We start from the raw sequence: 23819 nt of genomic DNA on the forward strand, positions 1-23819 counted from the left end.
CCAGGAAAGAAGTGCACTGGGCGAAGAAAAAACATCGTGAACCTTAGACAAAAAATTGTAAAAATCATACCATCTCGGCTTCCTACTTTGTAAAAGTTCACTCTATTTTCAGGTGAATAAATCAAAATTTACAAGCCGATAACTGTTTAATAAAGAAGGTAGTATATACGAGTAAGCAATCTTTTGAGTAAGCAATATTTTCCATAGTTCTAGCGAGGTGTAGGCATTACCCCATTTTCTCTGTCTCTTGTTGAGTAGCTAGTTATGTCCTTTATTTGAAGATGTGCCAGATTACGTATGTTATTGATATTGTTTCGTGTTTCTAATTTATACTGCAAACTTAATCGATATCTGTACAAGTTGAACTCTCCAATCGCATGGGAGCGATAAAAGAAGTTGGTTCTTGGAGCTCCATAAGGCATGTTGTAAATATGCCGGAGTCATTTTTCTTGTAATATATAAACGTGTTGCAGGTTTGAAAATGTTGTTGTTCCCCATCCGAATTGACAAAAGTTTAGATGAGAGTGAAAGAGCGAATTATAAAAAAAAGTAAGGAAAACGACGACGACGATTGGAATAGCCAGCACCATTTTCTGCCGCTCTTCCTGTAAGCCTGAAATTTTATGCTAATCTGCTCAATTTGGCTACTTCAACATTCTTTTTCGTAACTGGTCCCTACGGGGCTATTACCGGGCACAACCCTGCCGCCTAAAAAGCGACCACTTGCGACAGAGTTGCCCCGCTCCAATGACTCGATCCACCAAACATTGACCTCGGACGCTCAAATGGATACCGTCGCGACTACGAGCCACATTTCTGCAGCGGAAGCGCGTCAACCACTACAAGAACCTCAACTGACGGCTAAAGACGTCAATGACGACATTCCATTGAAGAAACAGTGCGTGAATCTTCCCTCGGAACAAATGGACGACGACAGGACATCCAACTACTCGTTTCATGACGGCACTCCTGGAGACGAAGACGACTTCACTCAAGTCACAGTGCGGAAAAATCGCCCCGCCGGAATCCCACTGATTATCAAGCCAAAAGAACAGGGAACCTCGTTCTGGAAAATCAACCCCAACAGAATAGCAAAAGAAATCGTGACAGTATCCCAAGAGAAATTACTAGCACCTCGCATAAGGAAAGATGGCACAATCACGGTCAACACGGCGACGCTGAACTCAACGAACAGGCTTCTTATGATGAAATCTCTTGTCGGAATCGACGTGACAGTGACCGTGTCCGAGTCATACACGCGCAATGTTGGCAAGGTCAACAACATTCCTGTCCAATACTCAGACTACGAACTGCTAGACTACCTGAAGGACGCCTGTGTCATCGCAGTCCAACGACAAATTGCATACTCAAGAAAAGAAGACGGCAGCATGGAGCAACACCCAACAGAAAGTGTCCTTCTTCACTTTCCACAAAATCACCAAATGCCTGCACGGGTCCTATTGGGCTTCACCAGTCATCCTGTGATGGAGTACTTTGGAACCCCGGTACAGTGCTTTCGATGCCAACGACATGGGCATCTCGCAAGACACTGTCGCGGCCAACAGAGATGCAAGGTGTGCGCTGGACCACACAGCTACAAGGACTGCATGGACAAAACTAATCCAAAGTGTGCAAATTGTGGAAGCAATCACTGCGCTTCGTTTTCAGGCTGTCCTCACAAAAAGGCAGCAGCTGCAGCCAGAAAACATGAAATCCTAAATGGACCAATACAAAATAACCGTTATCCTTCCCCGAATCTTGAGGTCACACGCACCCCGCTGCCTCCTCTACCACCTTCTCGCCCACCTCCACTTCCCCCTCGTCCCTCTACATCATCAAAGCAGACACAAGCATCTCAACGACCTCAAAGGCCGCAGTATTCCGACGTGTTAAACCGCCAACTAAACGCCCAGATCAACTTCAAGACTCCATCTCACCTAAACTCGACGATACCTGGTGAAACGCCTCCAGGAGACCGAGCATCAAACCTCTCCCCTGTGCCAGCACCCCGCACACAGAAGCGTGATATACGCAGACGCGATCATCGGGAGGATTACTTTGAAACACGGCAATCGAGCGACGTCTCGCATTTGCTAGTACCGATGTTTTTTACGGCTCTAAGGGCCATACTCAGCGCCGTGCCCGCAGCCAACAATCTTCCTGAGGTAACAGCCCTATTCGCTATGGAAAGATTACTTAAGTCTTCACGAACATCGATGAATGAAGAGTATTCCAATGCCTGATTTGTACAGCCATATAGGAATATTTCAGTGGAATGCCAACGGATTACGACAAAAGTCTGGTGATTTTCGTCAATTTCTTAAAAAGAACACCATACCGATACTTGCATTAACCGAAGCTCGCGTGGACGACGACTTTCGCCTCTCAAACTACGTGCAGTACAAATCATCTCGTCAAAATGGTCAAAGTCGAGCGATGCTAGCTGTACAGAAAGATCTGGTATCAGTACATCTGTCGTCTTCTACGAAAGATAGTCCAGAATTCGTCGCCTGCAAAGTACGGTGTGGTAAGTCTTCAGTTAGAGTTGTGAGCGTGTACATCGAACCGCAAACTCCAATAACTTCATTTGGGTTTTCTGAAATATTTCGTAACGTCCCTTAGCGAAAACTAATACGTTTGAAATATACCACATTCTAATTTGAGTGTATTTGAAATACAGTTCATAATTTTAAGTACACGAAAAATAGACCGAAAATATAAACTTCTTTTTTTTTACTTAGTACTAAAATATACTTCTAAAAATCAGTTTAAAATACCTTTACTTAAACTACATTTGAAGTTCCCTTCATGCGTTTTGAATATGTAAATTCTAAATTAATAGGCACAAAATACCTTTCACGTATATTTCTTGAAATATTTATTTAATTCATGCAAAATATACTCCAACCCTAAAAAAATGGAGCAATCAAAAATACGTGCAGAATACTCTTAAAATACCTGAAAATCGTAAATACTGTTGTGTTATACTCTAAGTACCTTTTGACTGCAATACTTTGGTAGTTTGACTTAAACTACCAAAATATTGAAAAGCTCCCCTTCTAGAAGTTCACTTCAAGTAGATATGGAGTACACTGAAGCGCCTAAATACAACATTTGATTAGTTTGTCAACTGAATTGCGGAGCATCGCACTGATAAATCAGCCCAGTTTATGTTATTGTTTCCTTTTTTCTATCAAGGACACACCTGATCAGTTCCTTGCACACCAATCACAAACGGGGTTCGGGGACTACAACTACAACATTGACTGATGCTGGAAAGCTTCAGCAGGTGCTGTGAACAGATACGTTTGGAGTGGTTTTGTTAGCACAATGTTAGTTCACTGAACGTGTATACTCACCATTGTACGTGATGTGAATAGTGACTTCAATAAGTGATATTAACTACCATATTAAATAGTCAACTACTAAAATAGAAAGGCAAAACAACTAGTGTTAGATATTTATTTTTCGCGGGCTCAATATTTCGCGATTTAGGTCAAAGTTGGAGTTTTGGAATAATTCGCAAATTCTAATTTTCGCGACGCGCTGGGATCGCAATATAGATTTTAATATTTTTGCATTTTGCCGGAATTGTTCACGGGACCTATTTTTCGGAATTGTGGGCGATTCGCGAACATTGCGAGAATTAGGTCCTCACGAAAATAAAGTCGTTTACAGTATTTTAAAGTGAAGATACTGCCTTGATTCGCTTCGTCCTGAGTGGTGCTACGCAGAGAAGCAATAACATGTATTTTATGAGCCGTTTGTGTGGATATTGTTTTAAGGACTGCGCCGAATTGTTATTAGTTCTACCAATGCCTTTTACTAAGAGATATCGTCCACGAACTTCAAAACACTGTTTCCCCTTTGATAGACTCCCGAGGTGAAGATCGAATACTTGGAACCTTAATAAGCGCAGAGTTGGTCACCGAAAAAATGATTACCTTCAATATGTAGGCTATATAAGGCTCTAGAGCAGTCAACGGGACTGTGAATGAGCTGTTCAGTGCGTCATGGTGTTTGTGTTTGTGTTCGTTTCTAATGTAGCTTTGTGAGATGTATCTAGTAGTGCCTTCAAATACCACAGGGACTCCATTTGCTGACAAAATCGAAAATAAAAAAAAAATTGTGTAACCGGTTTTTAATGCACAAATGGCGTCTTGAGTGTGAAGGGATAATATTTTTGGTATATCTAAAATATTTTTGATTCATATTTATAATGTATTTTGAATACATTACGCGCGTATTTCGAATGCGGCCAAAATCATACAGAATAAATACAAAATGAATATTCGTACTAAATATATTTCAACTTCGTTTGAAGTACGGCCTCTTTTTGCTAAGGGGTATCTGCTCCTTTTATTATATGTGGAGACTTCAATGGACACCACACAATGTGGGGGAGTGACCATTGCGATCGACGTGGAAATGTCATTGCCGAGTATGTGGACAAGTATAACATATGCGTCCTCAACGACGGATCGCCGACCTTTGTTCGTGGCCCTACCTACTGCAGCTGTTTAGACCTGACTCTATGTTCTCCAGACATTTCACCTCAAATGACATGGATGACAGACAAAGAAACCCGAGGTAGCAACCATTTTCCCATTCTCGTACAACACCCTCTTCTTAATATTCGTGGGCAGCAACATAGAGCACGGATAACAAACTGGCAGATGTTCAGACATTTAAATACTTTAAAACATACCGATTTGAAAGAGCCCGATGATTTTGCGAACTCGATCTTGCTTAGTTACGAACGGGCAACGCGTCTTGTACCTGTACCTAACGGACACGTTGGTGTCAATGGTGAATACGAAAAGCTACGCGCAGAAAGACGAAGAGCAGAGCGCCGCTATAGAAGATCAGGAGATGTTGAAGACTATAACCAGGCCCAACATATTCACAAGCTCATGCGTCGAGAGCTGCAAATTCTTTCAGTCCGCCGATGGAGAAAGTTCAGCGGCAATCTGACCCCCTTCACACCGATTCCAATAGTATGGAAAATACTTCGTTCTCTTCGCACGCCTGTTATGCAAAAACAACCCTTCCGCGCGCTAGCGCTTCTGAGGGGCATATCGGAAGTAACAATCGCGGATGAATTTTGCGCTCTGTTAGCACAACAAAGCGATGTGGTAACAACTTCCCAATACAAATCTTCCAAGACGCAGGCTACTCGTACCCTCGAGAACAAGAGGCATCTAGTGCATGCAGAGCTAGATCATGAAATCAACATACGTGAAATTTTTTGTGCGCTTCACAACACCCGCAAGTCTACAGCTCCTGGTCTCGATAAGATCACTTACGATGCACTAGCAAATCTCGGCCCCGATGCCACCAGCACTCTTCTCGAAATATACAATCAAGTTTGGAAAACAGAGACAATACCGGAATCGTGGAAGTTAGCTAAAATAGTTCCGCTCTTAAAACCTGGGAAATCACCACTGAGCCTGGATTCCTTCCGCCCTGTTAAGTTTAACCAGTTGCGTCGGAAAGCTGCTCGAGAAGATCTTACATAACCGCTTACAGTGGTGGTTGGAAACTAGTAAAGCGTTTCCCGAAGAAATCACAGGATTTCGTCCACGTAGATGCACAATGGATGGTATCTTAGACCTGACCACCTGTGTAGAGTACGAACGAGATAATGGAAACATTACAGTGGCAGTGTTCCTAGATATTCGCCGAGCATTTGATACGGTTAGTCACGCTCATGTTCTTGAAGGACTTGTGCTTCTTGGTGTACATGGACGCATGCTTCGCTGGATACAAGAGTTTCTTCGATGCAGGAACATTGTAGTGTGTACAAATGATGGAGACAGCAAGTATCATGAACTCCACCATGGAGTACCCCAAGGTAGCGTGTTGAGCCCTACTCTTTTCAATGTCGTAATGGCGCAGTTACCGCAGAAACTCCAGCCACCTTTACGAATATCTATATATGCTGACGATATTTGTATTTGGATCTCTGGCTCGTCCCCAGATATTTTAAAGAATCAGTTACAGGTAGCCTTAGACACGACAAACAATTTTTTAAGAGAACGAGGAATGGAGCTATCTGCCACGAAATCTGCATTTATACCATTTACCAGGAAAAAGCTTCCTGGTTTCGAACTTAATGTAAATGGAGACTCAATTCAGCGAGTTCAATCATACAAATTTCTTGGCGTCCTACTGGATCAATCCCTGACTTGGTCCAAACATATAGATATGCTGGAGGGGAGAATTAATAGTGTAATTAATGTTTTTCGATGCATCGCGGGTGCAAAATGGGGAGCCTCAATTGACTCAATGCTCTCATTCCACACAGCGCTAGTGCGACAGGCAATTGCCTATTCTATACCTGTGTTACAGGGGCTTTCCAACACATCAGAAGCTCGCCTTACTTATTTATATACTTGCAAGAAGTTTAAGAGTATGCTTAGGTCTTCCGCGAGCAACATCCAGTGCGCTTGTACTCGCTACAGCCAAAGAACCACCAGTAACTATCCTAAGAATCCAGGAAGTATGTCGTAATTTTTTTAGACTTTCTGCGCGGCCATTTTTTATTGAAATTCTTTCTCGCAAAGGGACGAACTTTCTTCGAACATTAAATTTCGTGCCCCTATTAATCCCTGAACAAACACACTGGGTTCAGGACATTCATAAGCCACCATGGAAGCTACCATTACTAGACGTCCACATGAACATTCCAGGCATGGAAACAAAAGCCTCGGTCAATACACACGTTGCAAGGACATTGACTCTTGCACATCTACAGCATAAATACGACGACAACATCCACGTGTATACCGACGGATCAACCAAGGATGAAGGATCAACATCAGCATTTGTGGTACCCCAGTTCAACCATTCGTCATCCTTTCGGTTGTCACATCATACTTCTTCAACTACCGCAGAATTGCATGCTTTACTTGCGGCTGCAATATACATCAAAAATAGCTCAACAGCGAATTCCTGGGTTATATGTACGGACTCCAAGCCTGCACTACAATCCATTAATACCCTGAACACTCGCAACGAAAATATGGCTCTTGTGTACCGAATTTGTGAAGAACTTGGGGAAGCAATAAGGATTGGACATACGGTACACCCTCAATGGGTTCCTGGACATAGCGGTATTTTAGGAAACACCCAAGCTGACCAACTGGCTACGGATGCATATACAAGCAACAACTTTCAGCTCACACCTTTTACAAAAAGCGATGCCAAGCGGTACATTCGTTGTCTGATAAACATGATGTCCCCTGACACATGGCTCAAGAGCATCTCGGAACAGAGCCTACTCCTTCTAATTGATCCAGACCTTCGGTGCCCAGTCCATAATTACTTGAGCAGACCTATTGAAACACTAATTCATCGCCTACGACTAAATGTTGCGTACACCGGCAAATTTCTTTACCGAATTCAACAGGTGGAAACACCGAGCTGCACGTGTGGCCACCCCGTGGAAGACGTCGAGCACATAATAATGGACTGTCCCAGATACGACCAGTGGCGAACTCGATTACGAGTTGGACTAAGCATACTCGACAGTCGCTCTTTTTCTTTGGCCAAAGTTTTAGGACCTTGGCCGGACTTAAAAGGCCAGAAGAGGGCATCAACTTTACCACGTGATTTTTTTACTGACACAAAGATAGTTTACAGATATTAGGTATCATACGAAGGTCAAAACACGCACAACGCGCCCTTAAAAGATAACTGCGTTTTTTATAGTAAGTTTATTACTATGTTACAGTAATCTATTGTACATATGTACATATGTATTTATTGCGTAATCGCTTCTCTCACCGTGTATTTTGTTTTTGTGCGTGTACGGCAACTGAGAGTATTATTCATGGTGTTATCATTTTATATTTGGATGTTATTCACCATTCATACTGTACATTACTTGATCTGAAGTAGCCGGTCCCAGGATATGGGACCAAACTCTTCAACTCATCAAATAAACATTGAATTGAATATAAAAAAGTAACTAATTTTTTTTTTAAGAAGGCATATAATGACTTATAACACACGTGATCTGAGCTATTTTGGTTACCACATGGTATATGAGGCTATCTCACGATAGGGATAGAAAATACGACACCAAGAGACTTAAAAAGTTCGACAATATCTATAGAAGGTGAATTTAGGGAGATGTTTTTATGTACTGAAACTGGCCTTTTTTTTTGTTCTTTTTATTTGAATATAACTGCCTTAGTTTTTACTACGTTTATTTCCACAGAATCAAAAACTGACCACTTTTCTAGTGCTTTCATTGAAAAATTACATTTATCTACCAGGTCGTGGATGTCATTACCAGAAAAGAAATACGTGTATCGTCCGCGTATATACTAAATTTGCAAATAGGGTTGATGTTCACAATGTCATTAAGATAAAGGCTAAAGAGTAAAGGCCCCAATATGCTACCTTGAGGCACACCACAAAGGACGGGCTGAACCTTGGAGGACATATTATTCATTCGAACAACTCGGTTTCGATGAGGTAAGTACGACTTCAAAAGCAGCAACACGTACCTGTCCACGAATGCCGCAGGCCGCAGCATTCAATCTTTCTTTCTTTTTTTTTTGCAAAGTAGTATAATTTACCAAATGGAAAGCCCTCGAATAATCCAAAAAGATACAAACAACCATGACTTTCCTTTCGAACTGTGAATTATTTTTGTTCAAGTAGTGCCAGTTCAGTCGATTGGTTCTTACGGAAGCCAAATTGATATCGGGTTAACAAGTCACATTTATCAATGAAGTTTGAGAGTCTTGAATGCAAAATGTTTTTAAATGCGTAAAAAAGAAAAAGAAACAAGCAGAATAGAAACGGGCTTAATATTTACACAAGCCTCCCTTGGCTTAGGAATACCTTATATGCGTTTCTTTATTCCTGTAAATAAAAGTCTATTATTATTTTTTTAGTTAGATTATTTAACTCTCCCTTTTTATAAAAAAAACAGTTACTCTAGTAACTTCATCCTTTTAAAACGCAGTTCTTAGGCGCCCGTTTCCGGCTTGAGTGCCCTCGGCGTAACCGCGAGGTGACGTGACCCCTTTGAGGTCATGTGACTTCCGTGAGGTCACGTGACCCCGGTGACGTCACGTGACCTCGGTGACATCACGAGGGTCACGTGACCTCACGGTTACGCCGACGCCGCTCGGACGGAGGAGTAGCACGCAGGATGAGGAGGTGAGGAGGAGGGGTCTACCCTCCCCTCAGTACCCTTCCCTCCTCCTCCTCAAGAGCTGCGCTCTAACTCGGTGTTACAGAGGGTTCTAAGCGACTTTCTTTTTTTTTTCTGGAAAAGCAGCAGTCACTAAACATCTATCAAATATCTTAGAGAGAATTGGTGCAATGATACGAACTACGTGCTTTACGGCCTTTATTTGTAAGCTGTCGAAATCGCAGCTATTACTATTTTTTTATATTTTTGATTACAGTTCAGAGCTCTTCCTCGCTACAAGTATGCAAAAACATCGATCTGTCATTTTGTAGATTTACATAATCGCAACAAGTTCCAGGCGAGGCATCGCCAACAGCCATACTTGTGAAAAATTATTAAATGCGTCAGCTAATTTTCTTCGAGATTATTCTTTCCCACTGGCTTGTAGTTTTGAAAGAGGGGCATATGAGTGATGCAGGACTGTATTGAATCTGGGCCACAGCACGTCACGCGTATACCGTTCTTATCGCTCATAAATAAGAACCGATATTCCGCTTGCGCCGATCGTGGTTTCTTTCTTTTTTTGTTTCGGTACTGTTTGAAAATCGGCAAATCATCAGATGTGTAAGAATTTAAACATTTTTATAGAGGTTATCTCCTATTTTAATTTTTTGCGTAATTCTGGCGTGATCCACGGCTTACGAATTTTTCTAGTTTGCCTACACACTTTTACACGGAAGTGAGCACGATATAAATGTCTAGAACTGCTGAAATGCGTCTTATAAGCATCATTTGGTTCTTTTAAATTGCATATATAGCTCCAGTTTGTATGCAAGATTGCTTACCAAAACACATTAAGTGTTGTCTCTATTTTGTATTTTGGGGGATTTGTTTTCTGCTAGCCAACTTTTTTCCACGCCAAAGAACGCTGGAAGATGATCACTAATTCAGCACAATATAGCTCCTACTTCAAAAATTTATTGCCACACAGTTCGTAAAAAAAATCAAGGACGGATTGACAGTACGCTCTTACCCTTGTGGGTACCTTAATTACATAGCAGCCTTATTTCACTGGATCCAGTTAACCAACAAATCACATTGTGATTTCATTAATTTTTTATTTATGTTATAGATTCTACCAGCCGTGAAGCCAAATCAGGAATATTACGCATAATAAACAAGCACAAAAAAACATCATAAACGAGACAAACAAAATAAATGCAAGAACGCTGGTCACTCACATCGATTAAGCAGTTCAAATTGTTTTGTAAATGATATGACATCGCCACAATTGACAACACATGCAGGAAGTGTGTTCCACTGATCAATACAGCGAACAATAAAATATTAATATTTGAAACGATCTATGGAGTACCAATATGGTTGAATATACAAATTATGTTTCGTTCTATGTGGCACAACTTCGGGAATTGTAACGCATTTGGAATTGACTTATCTTATGTACAAAAAAAAAAATTTGCAAAAAAGTGAAAGTTACACCTTATTTATTGTCATTCTCGTCTTAACACTCCTTAGATTTGCTCGGGACTTGAGCTTAGTGAAGGAGTTTGCTGACATAACTGTCATAAATAGACCTGACTGCTTTGTTTCGCATGCTTTCCAAATTATAGAAATTTTTACAGGTAAATGGCTCTCATACTGGACTTCCGTAGTCGATTGTTGGTAAAGGTAGACGTTTCACAGCCATTAATTTGGCCTCTGAACACGCATGATCTAACTTTCTTTTCAGGGTCCACAGTCTTTATGTGCTTTTTTCCATACATGCTCAATATGGAAGTTCCAATTTAGATCGAAGCTAAGGTGCACTCTGAGGTACTTATATTAAGAAACTTTACTCATCACTAGAACGTTTTTAATATATTAAATAAATCCAAGCACTGTTTTTCTTCTTTTTTTCGTGTTACATTTATGTAGACAGTTTTCTTTATATTCAGTTACATCGGTGGAACAGATATTAGAGTAAATTATAGTATCATCTACAAAGTGCTTCGCAGTTATCCCGGAACCGAATCCGTCACTCATGTCGCTGATGATAAAAAGGAGCGGGCCCAGCTCCGAACTCTGCAGAACACCGGTTAGCACTGGTAATGAGTTGCTTCCTCCGTCCCGAAGATGAATATCCCTTTCTCATAAGTATGCTTCCAACCAATGTACAATTTGACTGTTGTTTAGAATGACATTGAGCTTGTGCAATAAGTTAGGATGCGATGCGCGATCAAAAGATTTGGCGAAATCTCACGACATCCGTCTGTCCCCGGTTATCTACATTTCTGCTAAGGTTATGAAAAACTTCTATCAGCTGCGTAGTTGGAGAGCACCCTTGCCCCATACTGATTAGTGCCCAAAATATTATTACTTCCTACAAAATCTTTGAATCGCATGCTTCGCTATTATGATAATAATATTAATAATAAGTATTATTAACATTATTATTATCATTTGATATTGCACGCGCAGACAGCATACTGCACAAAAAAATTACCAACAAGCAGAAACATCGCATCCGTGGCAGATATGTTTTGGTCGAATTTACCCATGAAAAAAAAAGCTCGAGGTACACCTAAGTACATATGAGTTGTAATAATTGGGGTTGTGGGGATATTTATACAGCGCGTAGTTGGTCAGCCATTTAAAGTTGCGACGAGTCACACGCTGTAGATGAGCAATTTAGCAATTTAGCCAGTGCAGTACAAGCGCTAGCTTGGGGTCTTTAACGTGCATCACGCAGTAGTGATTACATTTGAGTTGTGAATGCGAAAGCATGCAAGCCGCTCGTCCGCTCCCTTTGTCGTCTGCTGCGTACTTTTCGTCGCCGGTCAGCGCGCGTGCTCCCCTGGGCACGCTGACCTTGGACGCTCCGTGTTAACGGCGCGCTGATGGACACGTAGCGCCATGGGGTAAGCGGTCGTGGAAACTGACGAGCGCAGCGGCCAATGGGAGCCCCGTCGACGCGCGCCAGCCAATGAAACCGAAGGCTAAATCCATCAGCTTTACTTCGCTCGTACTGGGATCGCGGAAACTAGGTGCCGTTTTCGCGCTTCAAACTGATGACGTCAGCTCGCTCCATGGCGCAGTTAATGCTTTCGCATCAATACTTCATTCAGTAAATGTGTACCGTAAGTGAAAGATTGCCGGAGGAAAAGGAATGGATCATCCGCACTTCCACCAAAGTTTTAGGATATTCAGATATTTAATTTACTCCGTAGTTCGTTTCGCTTTATGGGCAATCAAATTCGAAGCACGATCATGTCGTTATAAACGATGTTAGTTTTGCACAAGCACGCGTATTCGGCAGGGAGGTTGTAAACTTATTCACCGCTCGCCCGTAAAATGAAATAGACTGTAGGCGAAAAAAAGTTGAAAAATGGTGATTATGATGATACAGAGCTCTCACTCTTTTGCTACGGTTGTCTGCTGCCAAAAATGTCTCTTTCTTCCAAAGAGCTTAACTAATTAGTCTGGCTTTCGCGTGCTCTCTTTTCGCGACAGCTTGTTTTTTACGCTGCATAAATTTTCGAAGGGCCCATGCACCTAGGCAGTTGCATTTTTTTATTTGTTCCGCTCACGTTAATGGTCACAAAATAGTTAATGAACAAATGAATTAATAAATAAATAAATCTTGGGATCATTAACGGCTTCGTTAGTTTTTCCTAATTGGATTTTAATTAACAAAGGTGCCAGTGGCAAAAAGCAATAAAATAAAAGTATACTAATTGCGTACTTTAATTAACCAAAAAAGCACCTAATGCATGTTTGCTATACGCAATATACTTGTACTATATAACGTATGTTTTAAAATATTTTAAAGTACTCTTAACGGGCTCACCGACTTGCGCACGTTAAACTTCTCTCCACGCAAGCCGGGGCACCGACTTCTTCTTTACCATCGGAGCTGGCACCCGGCGACTTTCACGACGCTCACGAAGCCCGGCGGGTGCACACCAGTCAACGACGTCAATACCTATACAGTCAGGCCAATCCCCTCGACTTTCGCTCCCTCCATCGCCTTCCCCTGAAGATCAGGAGCACTCCTCGCTCCCACCCTTCTCAAGAAGATGTGCCCGCAAATTCCCCAGGACCCAGAGTGTGCACCCTCTGCCACACACCAGCTACGCTCTCGCATCTTTTGTGGGACTGCCCCCTTCACTCCACAGCCCGCACTCGCGCTCTCAACCCCTCCTTTGCACCCCCCCCCCCCCCGACTCTGACTGAGTGGCTGAACCCGCCATCCTCTCCCGACCCTGGCAGGGTCCTCGCAGCATCACAGGCGCTCGTTAGGTAGCTGGAAGACCCCGAGGCATCTCCACTTGGCTCCTGACTACTGAAGCCCCCACGAGTCCCTCATCGCTGCCACTCGTCGTCTCGTTCTCCTGGAAGCTCCTACGACGGCTAAAAACTTTATTTTATTTTATTTTTATGATTAATCAGCAGGGCGGATATGGTTACAACTTCTTTGGTCGTTAAATAAATACTTTTCAAAGCAAAGCAATGTAGTCTTCATTTTAGTAATAAGCTGGGCGCGTGAACTCAGTTTTGTAAAACACGTGTACATACCGAAAGCATTTCTAATATACTATTCGTACAAAAAAAAAACTATTTTACGTAAAATTTTAGAAGCGTTCATTCAAATCAATACACTTTGGTGAAGTGCGACTTTGCCTGGGGGGGGGGGGGGTTGTAGTTTCGATTAAAAACTTACTGAGTATCCCCGTGTGCCTTGGTATATCACTAAGCGTGATCCACGTTAAAGTTGCCATGCTAGTGGTCATAGTACACAGGCTAAATTTCTCGGCTAGATGAGACAAGAAACACCCCCTGGGGCAGCCTAACTTTCCGCTGTCGAAACATCCACACAGCCAATTACTCACTTCATTGTGCAGCATCCAAACCGCCAGCAAATAAGTCATTAAAAAAAAAAAAAAAACTCCAGCCAAGTGCATCGAGTTGCCGGGTGCCAGGAAAGCGGCGCATCTGATAGCGTGTACGAGGCTGCGCTGTCGCGTTGTCTGTACAGGGAACCAGATGCTTGTCAACATCTTCCATTTTTTTTTTTTTTCTGGCGCTATAAAACGCTGCAGCGTCTTGCATATCTCTTAAAGCCAGGGTCACACTGCTCATACATTATACAAGAGACAGCTTGCAATCACGAGTCACCGCAACGTCCGTGGTTCGAATGCCGCGCGCCAAGTTTTCTCCTCGAACTCATTGCCATGCGGCATTCGAAGCACGGATCTCACGGTGACTCGCGTTCAAATCTGCATGCAGACTGTCTTTTGTATGATATGCATAAGCAGTGCGAGTCCCACAGGTCGTACACCATGCGTGTAAACGGTGTTGGCTGCCGACATGATGGCAGAATTGCCTGCGGACTAATCATTTTAGAAGCAGCTTCATGCATACTTCGTCTACAGACAGTATGACGAACGCGAAACAAGGAAGGCCTCAGACTGTCTCTTGTATGATGTAAGTGTTAGCGCGGCTGTGGTTATTTGTGGTTTTCAGAGGTATCCAGCAAGCTTCTAATTCATACTATATACCAAACATTTCACTAAGTAAAGTGTATTGTTTAAATAAATAAGCTCTTAATTATCTCAGACGCTATGCACTTTCGTCAAATTCGTTATTTTGGCCATCAGTCCGTTTTTCCGTGCCACGCGTAGTTTTTGCAAAAAAACGTTGACCCGCGCTGTTTACTTAATTTAGTTAATGAAATATTTAGAGTTATAGAGAATATTTAGAGAAATATTTAGAGACTACTTTCAAAGGCACAATTGCTTATTTATTCGCTACCTACGTATACGTTGTTTTGCCACGGGGCCCAAGGGCAGTACAAAGAGAGCTGGGTACGAACGTACAATAATAAAACATTATAAGAAATATCGGCATATAAATAAGTACCTCTCGCAATGAACTGCTTTTATGCTAACCAAGTTAAACAATTTTCGAAAGGTTAAGAAACCAAGGATTACGGTCGTATAGATTTATAAACGCAGTTCCTACGATACAAAATACCAACGTTTTACGTTTATTTCTTCCAAGCAGCAATTGTGGTGCAACCTATCGTGAAAATGTATTCTAATTTAATCGGGGTCAAATTAGAAGACGAAGCATCCAAGCATTGGATACAATAACAAAAACGAAACGCGGTTAAATCAGAGGTTTAATTAGGTCCAATAACTGCTCGCACTTTTAGTCTCATCAGGACGGTTTGCGGTAACTCGCTATTGTTCCAACATACGCCACCCCGTCCCCAATGTTTGCACAGAGGAAAAGTAAGCCCCCTTCATTTATTTGAGCTGGGATTAAGAAACAAGAATTCAAATAGGACGAAATGAAAACACAAATTAACATCGCGCCCAAAGCCCCCCTTCCCCACTCTCTTTCTAAACCAAAATGCACTATACAGAAGCACTGCATCTAAACCCCGCGAGGTGTTGAAAGAGGGATAGTCCTTTTTCTTGGAGAGAAATACCGGAAAGAAGCGAGGAAGAGTGACAATGGGAGAGACGGCGAGAGAGACTGAAAGTAATGAAACAAAGAAGGATGGGAGGTCAGGGTCTGCATGATTAAAGAGGCATCAAATAGAAAGAGGAATTAAAAGAAAGAGAGAAAGACACCGCGCTGGATGAGCGAACCGACACCAAGATAAGAGTTCGCCGCTTGCAAGACCATGGACCGCGCCGGCGGAGCCGAGCTCGCTCAATATTTATGAAGGCATCAGGAAACGCAACGCGTAATTACAACAAATTGTAAAGCTCCCGAATTAATTAGGTTCCTACGGTTGTTCGAACGAGAAAGAACTAGCGCTTTTCTTTCTGAGGAATTAATTACTTAAATACAAATAAAGGATAAAAGGTCCGGGCACACGCCCTCCCAAAATCTGATTAAGGTATTTCTTTAGTCCTTCCGTTAGTCCCATTATGGGACATTGTGAGTAAGGTTCAGGGCAAAATCTCATTATACAAACCTCCAAGTTCCCGCGAGACTTTCAGAGTGTGCGTGCGTGTGTGTGCCTACATACGCTCGCACATACATTACCGTTTCGGGTACAGTGTTTGCGAGTGTGTTACCTCGAACCGACTCATCAGTGCGTACAATGCTCGCACTAATGCGAGCGCGCAGTAAGGTACAGGGGAGGCCGATTGGGCTAGCGCACACTAAAGTCACTGGATCGTAAGAAATTAGCGCCCTTGCCTTCTCTGCCTGCTAGCCGGACAAAGACAGATACTAACACATAGACGACCAAATCTCTCAAGGTGATTGATTGATTGATCTCCGTTGGCACGGCAGCCGCCATTTCGGTCCATTCAAATCTTCGAAGCTTCCGGTGGATCGTTCTGCGGAGTTATTATAATGTACGCTGGAGGTTCAACTCGAGATAGTGTCTATGCGACTTCCATAATGCAAATTGAAGGAGACAGCCACCAGTCTACTTTTGCGGTGTTCCCGTGCATTCCTATGTGAAAATTAACGCTCGTGCATATTGTCTCTTCGCCGGAAAATAACATAGATCACTTTTGTAACATCGGTCGTAAGAAACAGTATGTAGTACCTTTATTATCGCTGCAGAAATGTAATTGCTTCAGTTAGGGTATTTGTATCACCAGCGAACGATTTTAAACTTCGCAATATTTAAAGCCTAAACCTCCGCTATAGGTGTGTAAAAATGAGCGACGATTCTAAGCAAAATAATGATCGAAAGGAATGTAGAGTTTGTTCAAGATTCGGCAGCTTTCCGCTTGTCACGGTATGAAAATGACCCCGCCATGCGTCTTTACGAGCGGTTAAAAACATTCACAACGTATAAAATACGTAAGTTATGAAAGGTGTTTCTTTTTATAATTTCGTATGCCGGACAGCTTTTATCGAGCACTTGCTCTCTGGCGTCTTCTTATTTACCAGCGTGCAGGTGATGTTTTGAACGCAAAAAAAGCATCTTCGCACATATTCATGGACAGAAAAAATAAAGGAGTAGCTTTTTATTGCAAAACAGATTATATTACGTGGTCTTCAATTTATTTTGATCGTCCACATGCACAGGGGGTTACTGATCTAGTGCTCTCCTTAGTTCTTGCCGTCTCTTTCGGTTTTCCAGCTGTCCTTCGTTCGTTTGGCACGTATATCCCCCATGCTCAGAAGTGCCGACGCCGTGTATACTTCTTGAGGAAGTCCGCGACTCGTTAAATTAAGTTGGTGACGATCGGCGAAACCTCTATTCTCGGGGTCAACATTCTGCGGGATTTTGGAGGCGAAGAGTGCCCGTGCGTAGCTTTGATCGACGCTGTGAAGTGTATCAACACTGTGAAGCTGAATCGCGTATGACAACACAGCGGCGTGAGGCATTAACATGCTGAAGTGCAGGCCAACACATGTTTCAAGGAGCAGTGCTTTACCCTGACACAAGATCTACCCCGGTGCAACGGGCGCAACTTTTATTATCTGAATGAGAGGAACCTGAGAAAGGAATGGCTCACCTATATATAGTTGAACACGGGCAATCGAAACCAAAGTACCTCTTGCGCGTGAAGTAAACACTTGAATGAAATAGTGCACGGTTCCGTTGTGTTTTGTGCTTGCTGGTCTTTCACTACTTGCAAGCTGATTCTTTTTTTTTTTTTTTTTTTTTTTGCATTTTGCGCATCAAAAGGAATTCTGACACAATTGGCTGCAAGAGGAATGTTTATTAGCCCGGTGGACGCGAAACCACCTCCGCCATCGAGACCAATAACATCTAGAAAGTCGGTGACACTTCACATAAATATACACCTGTAGCGGATTACGACCGGTTCTGTGTGCATGTTTTTGCGGACCCTAATAATTGTCAAAAACACGGTGCGCTTCTCAGCGGGCGCTTGCAAATATATATTCAATCCTTCGCGAGAATTAGAGAAAACAAATTAATCAATCGCTTTAATTTGGCGGATCGAACCCGGCAATTTATGAAGTTGTTGGAATTTCAGTTTTACTTTCGAACACAAGTCGGGGTGTGGTAAACTCCTTTCCCACACACTCAATAAAAAAAAAAGTAAAAACGCCACTGCAGAAACAAAAAAAAAAGAAAAAGAAGAAGAAAAATCCCATTTAAACTTGGTTTGTACGGTACCGTCCAAATGCTGCAACTGCCGAGTCACACTTGGACGAAAGCGTAGGTCGCGGCAAACTCTGTAAGCCAAACAAGTGTGCGGCGCCAGCGCAAAGCAACAGCGCACACTTGCACAGCTCAGGACAGCACGCTGGTGGCTACGAAACAAAATTTTCTACCGAACCCTCTCCCCAAGAAGAAGAATCAAAGACGTCGTACGCACGCCGTCCCAGCTGTTATGTCAAACTCCAGTCTTGTTTTGGAACATCTCATTGATCGTATATGTAGAAAGCCGCTCAAAGACACTGTAATTCAGAAAAATAAACTCATAAAAAGGTCATCAAACATCATCAAACGGCGTAGATGCGAAATAACATAACCACTCTTTGCGATTCCTTGGCGTCGTCGTCTGCTCGAATCACGCTCGCTACGTCACCCCCGCGGGTTGGCGGCGCCGAAATATCTCGTCGCCAATAGCTCAGCTAAAGCGCATATAGTTTTCGGTGGAGCCATTTCTTTACGTTGAACGCTATAATTGCACAGGCGACCTATCCAAAGGCCTTGACTATCGGATCATTAAAGGGGCGGTGCAACGATTTTATGATTAAAACAATTTGCATCTCGTCATTTTTACGTTGTTTATCGTGTCCCAGAGGATAGAGAAAACACTTCCTTTTTTCAAAATGTCGCGATTCCGCTGCATAACCGCAAAGCAAAAGTCGAGCTTTTCCCCCCACCTGCAGCCCCAAGTGGCAGCCGAAGGAACTACGGCGGAAAGATTACGTGACCTCGCTCGGCTCTAAGCTGCAGCATAGCGCCCGCTAGTGTACGCAGAGAGAGGGAGGGGAAGCGTCCTCCGAGATAGCACACGGGAAGCTACACGGCACTCCGAATGACGTCACTGGGAGTGCGACCAGGTGTGACCCTGAAGACTGGGAGTGAGTTGAGGGGTGCCCGAAATGCCAATCTTTATCTTTTTTTTACGCAACAACTAGGACACGCAGGCGAAATCGGTTTTCTGTTCTTTACTTCATAAGTGTCAGGGGGCAACTTCCAGAAATCTTTGACCGAAGTCCGAAAATCGTTGCACCGCCCCTTTAAATTGCAAATGTAAACTTTAGAAAGTAAAAAAAAAAAAAAGAATAACTAGGCATCAATCTAAAAAGGGGGAGACACTGAGACTGAGCAGATCCACAAAGCCAGCAGTAATCCGGACGAAGGGATTGTGAGGATTACGACAAACATTTTGTTTTCTGCTTAGAGCGTTCTCTCTCGCGATGCTCTATCCTATCGGAACGCTCCAGGAGCCGTCTCGAAAGAGTTTCAAACAAGTATTGGCTCTGTGAACAAAGCAACATCGCACTTTGTTCGCAAATGCGGGTTAAGCCTGAACAAGCGCATCAAAATTAACTTTTTTTTTTCTTTTTTTTTTTTATGCTTGCGTTTTAGTTTGAGTTGCGAATCTCCCCGTATCTGCGAACTCCACGGCAACAATAAGGGCTCCAGCGTCGAATTCATATAGAGTCGGTCGACAGGCGAAAAGCCCTCGCTCTTCGATTCACTCCTTCGTTCGTTCGTATTATACGGCCCGCGCCTTCTTTTTGGGCGTGACATGCATCGGACACTGGAAAACATTTCCAGTTTTTGCCGGCGTAGATTTGTTTTACTTCAATCCCAGAGTTGAATTTGTGATAAATGTTACGCCTTCTTTTTTTTTTGTGTGTGTGTACGCAAGACGTGTACAAAACTAAAAATTAAAGAAAAAGAAACAGGCGAAAAACGGTGACAATGATAATCCCTGCAGAATGGGAACAAAGGAGACGCAGGACAAACACAAAACTCCAAACGCAGCTAGGTGACTGGAGCGCGACCGAAAAACTCCGCCTGGTCCTGGTATCGAACCAGGGACCTCTCCCTTTCCAGAGGAGTGCTCTACCAACTGAGCTAACCAGGAGTTAGACGTCAGTAGAGCAAACGGGTTTCATGAGCTGCTACCATTCTAACACCAACAAGGATGAACGGCCTGCATTTTAAGGTTATGATTATAATGCAATCATAATTCAATTATAGGGTGTTTAAAGATTGAATCGGTATTCGTCAAGCGTTCGAACGCCGATTGAAAAAAATCAAACGTGTCCAAGCACCACCGACTGTGCCGGCATCGCTCGCTTCAGTCGCTAAATAAATACCACGTTCAACGAATGAACAGCACGTTCCGCGTTTTAGTTCGTCCCAGAAGCCCTTACTGCAGTTTAAAGCAAAAGAGCTCGCACCTGAGGTGCTCTGTACAAGCGCTCGAAACGATGCGAATGTCCCCAGTAAATACCTCATAATTTATCGTCTGCTGACCTCCAATTACATCGAGATAACGAACGACTCCACGCTGACTTTCGGCAACCCTCGTCTCATTGAACCGCATTCAGGCTCAGCAAAGTCACAACCTCTCAACAACGAAACATGTATTTAAAAAAGATCAATATTCTAACGCTTTTGATATTTCTGCCCAGAATATCGACAGTCATTCCCGGAAAACACGGTAAAAGTTTGATCGTCGAGAACAACCCACCAAGGTAAGAAATAACAGTTTTCCCCGTGGCTCCCGTATAGAGTCCCATGCATTAGCTGGTGTCAAGCGATGGCTGCCGGTGGTGCCGCTCGACCCCAGCGAGATAAGCTTCAATCCGCGATCCAGCCTGAGATCGGAGTGGCTCGTGGATTCCCCTGCGTCGTAAGGCGAGACCAAATGTAGCGTCGCGCTTAGTTGTGCCGCAAGACGCGCTACTAACGGTGCTGACGCAATTGAGGTAGGCGCCACAGCGTGGATCCACTAGTGATCACGTTCGTGGGGGGGCTTCGTGTTCTAAAAGACATTGAGCGCTGCGCGTCGTTTTCTCTGTAACCCCTTCTGCATCTCGAAAGTTGCCAGACCCTAAGAGCTGTAACGGTGCTAAGAAACTCAGCCCAGAAGGCGCCCTTAGAGAAACCCGCGCTGTCACTGCCAGGCTTCCAAGAATCTCCTCTTTGAAAAGCTACAATAACAAACCGTTTTTCTTTTTTTCCCGGCTATAGGGATTATAGAAGAAGAAAAAAAGGGGGAAAGCGGCCAGAACGCTGCGCACCAGCAACTCTTCCAACGCAGAGGCTGTGGAGCTCTTCCTTCCGGCATCGATCGCCTCGAACAAATACACTTGTGCGAGGTACGTACATGCCACCTCCTTTCCTTACGCCTTCTCTCCTCATCCACCTTTTTTCTTCAAATTCCGTTCGCGCCAATCTGCTGCCCTTTCTTCCACAACCCCGAGTTTACGTTTTATTTATTTATTTTGTTCTTGTTAGGAACAAGAAATGCCTCGTGGGCTTTGTTGGTTTTGTTACGTAGACTTAATTCAATGTTAGTTTTTATTTGCTCCACTTTTTTTTTAACGAGAACAATGAAAAAGTAAAAAGCGGGAGTGAGTCGCTGCCGTTGTGAAACGGAAGTAAATTCCCAGACTCGCTCCATCACTAAAAAAGAAAAAAAAAACGAGATGTCACACGGTACAACAAAGCGAAGAAACTACAACAAATCTAAAACGAACGAGAATAGAACCCGCTTAATATCAGCCCAGTTATTGTGCCACTTCGGCTATTCTCGCTCGGTGACTGAGATTGCTCCTATACCTTGTCTCCTGGAAGTCGCGCCTAATCATTCCAACGAGTGTTCGGCGAGTCCCCGCGCGCCCTCCTCTCCTATCCCGCAGTTTCTACTCCCATAGAGGTGAAACGGAGCATCGTGGGAGGGATGACCGAACAAAAATAAACCGTTTTCCAGCAAACGATAATGGTCCCAAGCGGTCCCAGATGGTCATGAGCGCAAACCCGGATAAAATGGTCCCGGGAGCAAACCCGGATAAAATGGTCCCGGGAGCAAACCCGGATAAAATGGTCCCGGGAGCAAACCCGGACGAAATGGTCCCGGGCGCCATCCCGGATAACATGGTCCCGGGCAAATTTTGAGTTTTCTAGTTCTTTGGGGGTCAGTCGATTGTTTGAAGTTGATGCAAATTTGATGTGGAGAAAGGAAAATGTTTCGCTGAATTCACGAGTTATAAAATACAAACCGTTTTAAAGCATTTGTATTAAATTTAAAACATATTACGTGCAAGTAGTATAATAAAGAAAAAATATTCGAGTACATATATCAATGTATCTATAATATTTTACAAAATCATCTCGACAAAAAGATGTTTTCTTTATTATTATTTTTATGACACACTCATGCACGTATGCACCGTAATATACCGGAAGGTGGCCTACCGGACGATGAACCAAAGACGGCTGTCTAGTCAGCACCATTCGGTTACGTATCTCCCGTCGTGGCTAAGTAACACCATTTCTTCCAGTGTCATCATTGGCCAGGGCCCCGCAATTACAAGAAGTGGGCTATCTTTCGGCGTTTCTGAAAAATATCAAGTCTCTCCAAAAACAGGAGGAGGGTTATCTGTCGAGGGTGGGGCCTCTCTCGGTATATTACGGTCGTATGTGCATGATAATGCCTTTGATTCATCGTGTGCATGACCATTTGACAGGGACCTTTCTATCCGGGGCCATTTTGTCCGGGGTCATCTCGTCCGGGACACTTTCGTCCCTCACCCGGCGCTCTAAGCAGTCCTTGGGCGCACGGTTGGTAATATATTGAAAATCATCAAAACCAACTATCGTGATTAAAAAAAAAAAAAAGAAGGAGAGACTGAGAAAAAGAGAGACTAAATTACAATTTGATGTGCCTTGCTCCTTCCCGAACCTTGAAAATGCCATATCCTCTCCTCCCCTTTCTCTCCCATAGCAAGTTAAGTTAAACAGATCTTTATTAGAAGCGTTCCCGAGCGTTCAATTTTAAAAGGGACGGGCGCTTCTATCGCCACAACGGACCGTTCTCACGTTGTTCCATAAAACGCCCGAGGACCGCTGCTGTAGTGATTATATCACTCACAAAAATGATTTAACTCAGTCTATAGAAATCCTCTCCTCTTTTAACGACCCTTTTAGCTTCCTATCCATCCACGTCGTATCGACAAGTTCCAAAAGATTTTCTATGGCCTCTCTTGGAACCGAAGTCTCTGGTACAGACGATAGAAATGCCATTGAATTTTCATCGCCACGCCTCCATAGACTTCCTGTCCCAATATTTTTTATAGAATTTCTACGAACTGTACACGATCGAATAATAGGGTGCAGTAAGGAGAAGCGACATCATGCAGTGATGTGACTGGTCTCAGTTATTTTTGGAGCACGTTTGGAGCAGCTAAAAGTCCATTTTGTAGCAGAGAAATAAACTTTTGGAGCATAAGCATATGCTTCATTTTCATTCCTACCACTGCGAATATTATACGTTAAGACACATGTGTTAACATATGCATCAAAAGACATAGTCTACTTTGCCTTCCCATTTCTGTGCAACTTTTTGTTAGCTTCATTTGCACAGCACGTTTGATTCCCTCAAACGCCCCAAACATAAAACTAACTTACTGTTCAGTTACGTGCAAACGCACCAGGTACGAAAATAACATGCTAGCTGATGAAGGA

General features: G+C 43.1%; 2 protein-coding genes and 1 non-coding gene across 3 annotated transcripts in view; 1 reads left to right on the plus strand and 2 right to left on the minus strand.

Moving 5' to 3' along the window:
* Positions 1-23819, minus strand: part of LOC8043430 — a 183889-nt gene that overhangs the window by 104586 nt on the left and 55484 nt on the right. The window lies entirely within an intron of this gene.
* LOC121047093 lies at positions 786-7651 on the plus strand. The gene is made up of 2 exons (XM_042293643.1): positions 786-1627; positions 6352-7651. The coding sequence occupies exons 1-2, from the start codon at positions 786-788 to the stop codon at positions 7649-7651; spliced, it is 2142 nt and encodes a 713-aa protein (XP_042149577.1).
* Positions 20136-20208, minus strand: Trnas-gga. Its single transcript has one exon. It is a non-coding gene; the product is annotated as a tRNA-Ser (tRNA).

The sequence above is a fragment of the Ixodes scapularis genome, unplaced genomic scaffold, assembly GCF_016920785.2.
Source record: "Ixodes scapularis isolate PalLabHiFi unplaced genomic scaffold, ASM1692078v2 PGA_scaffold4__175_contigs__length_147842914, whole genome shotgun sequence".
Taxonomy (NCBI): Eukaryota; Metazoa; Arthropoda; class Arachnida; order Ixodida; family Ixodidae; genus Ixodes; species Ixodes scapularis.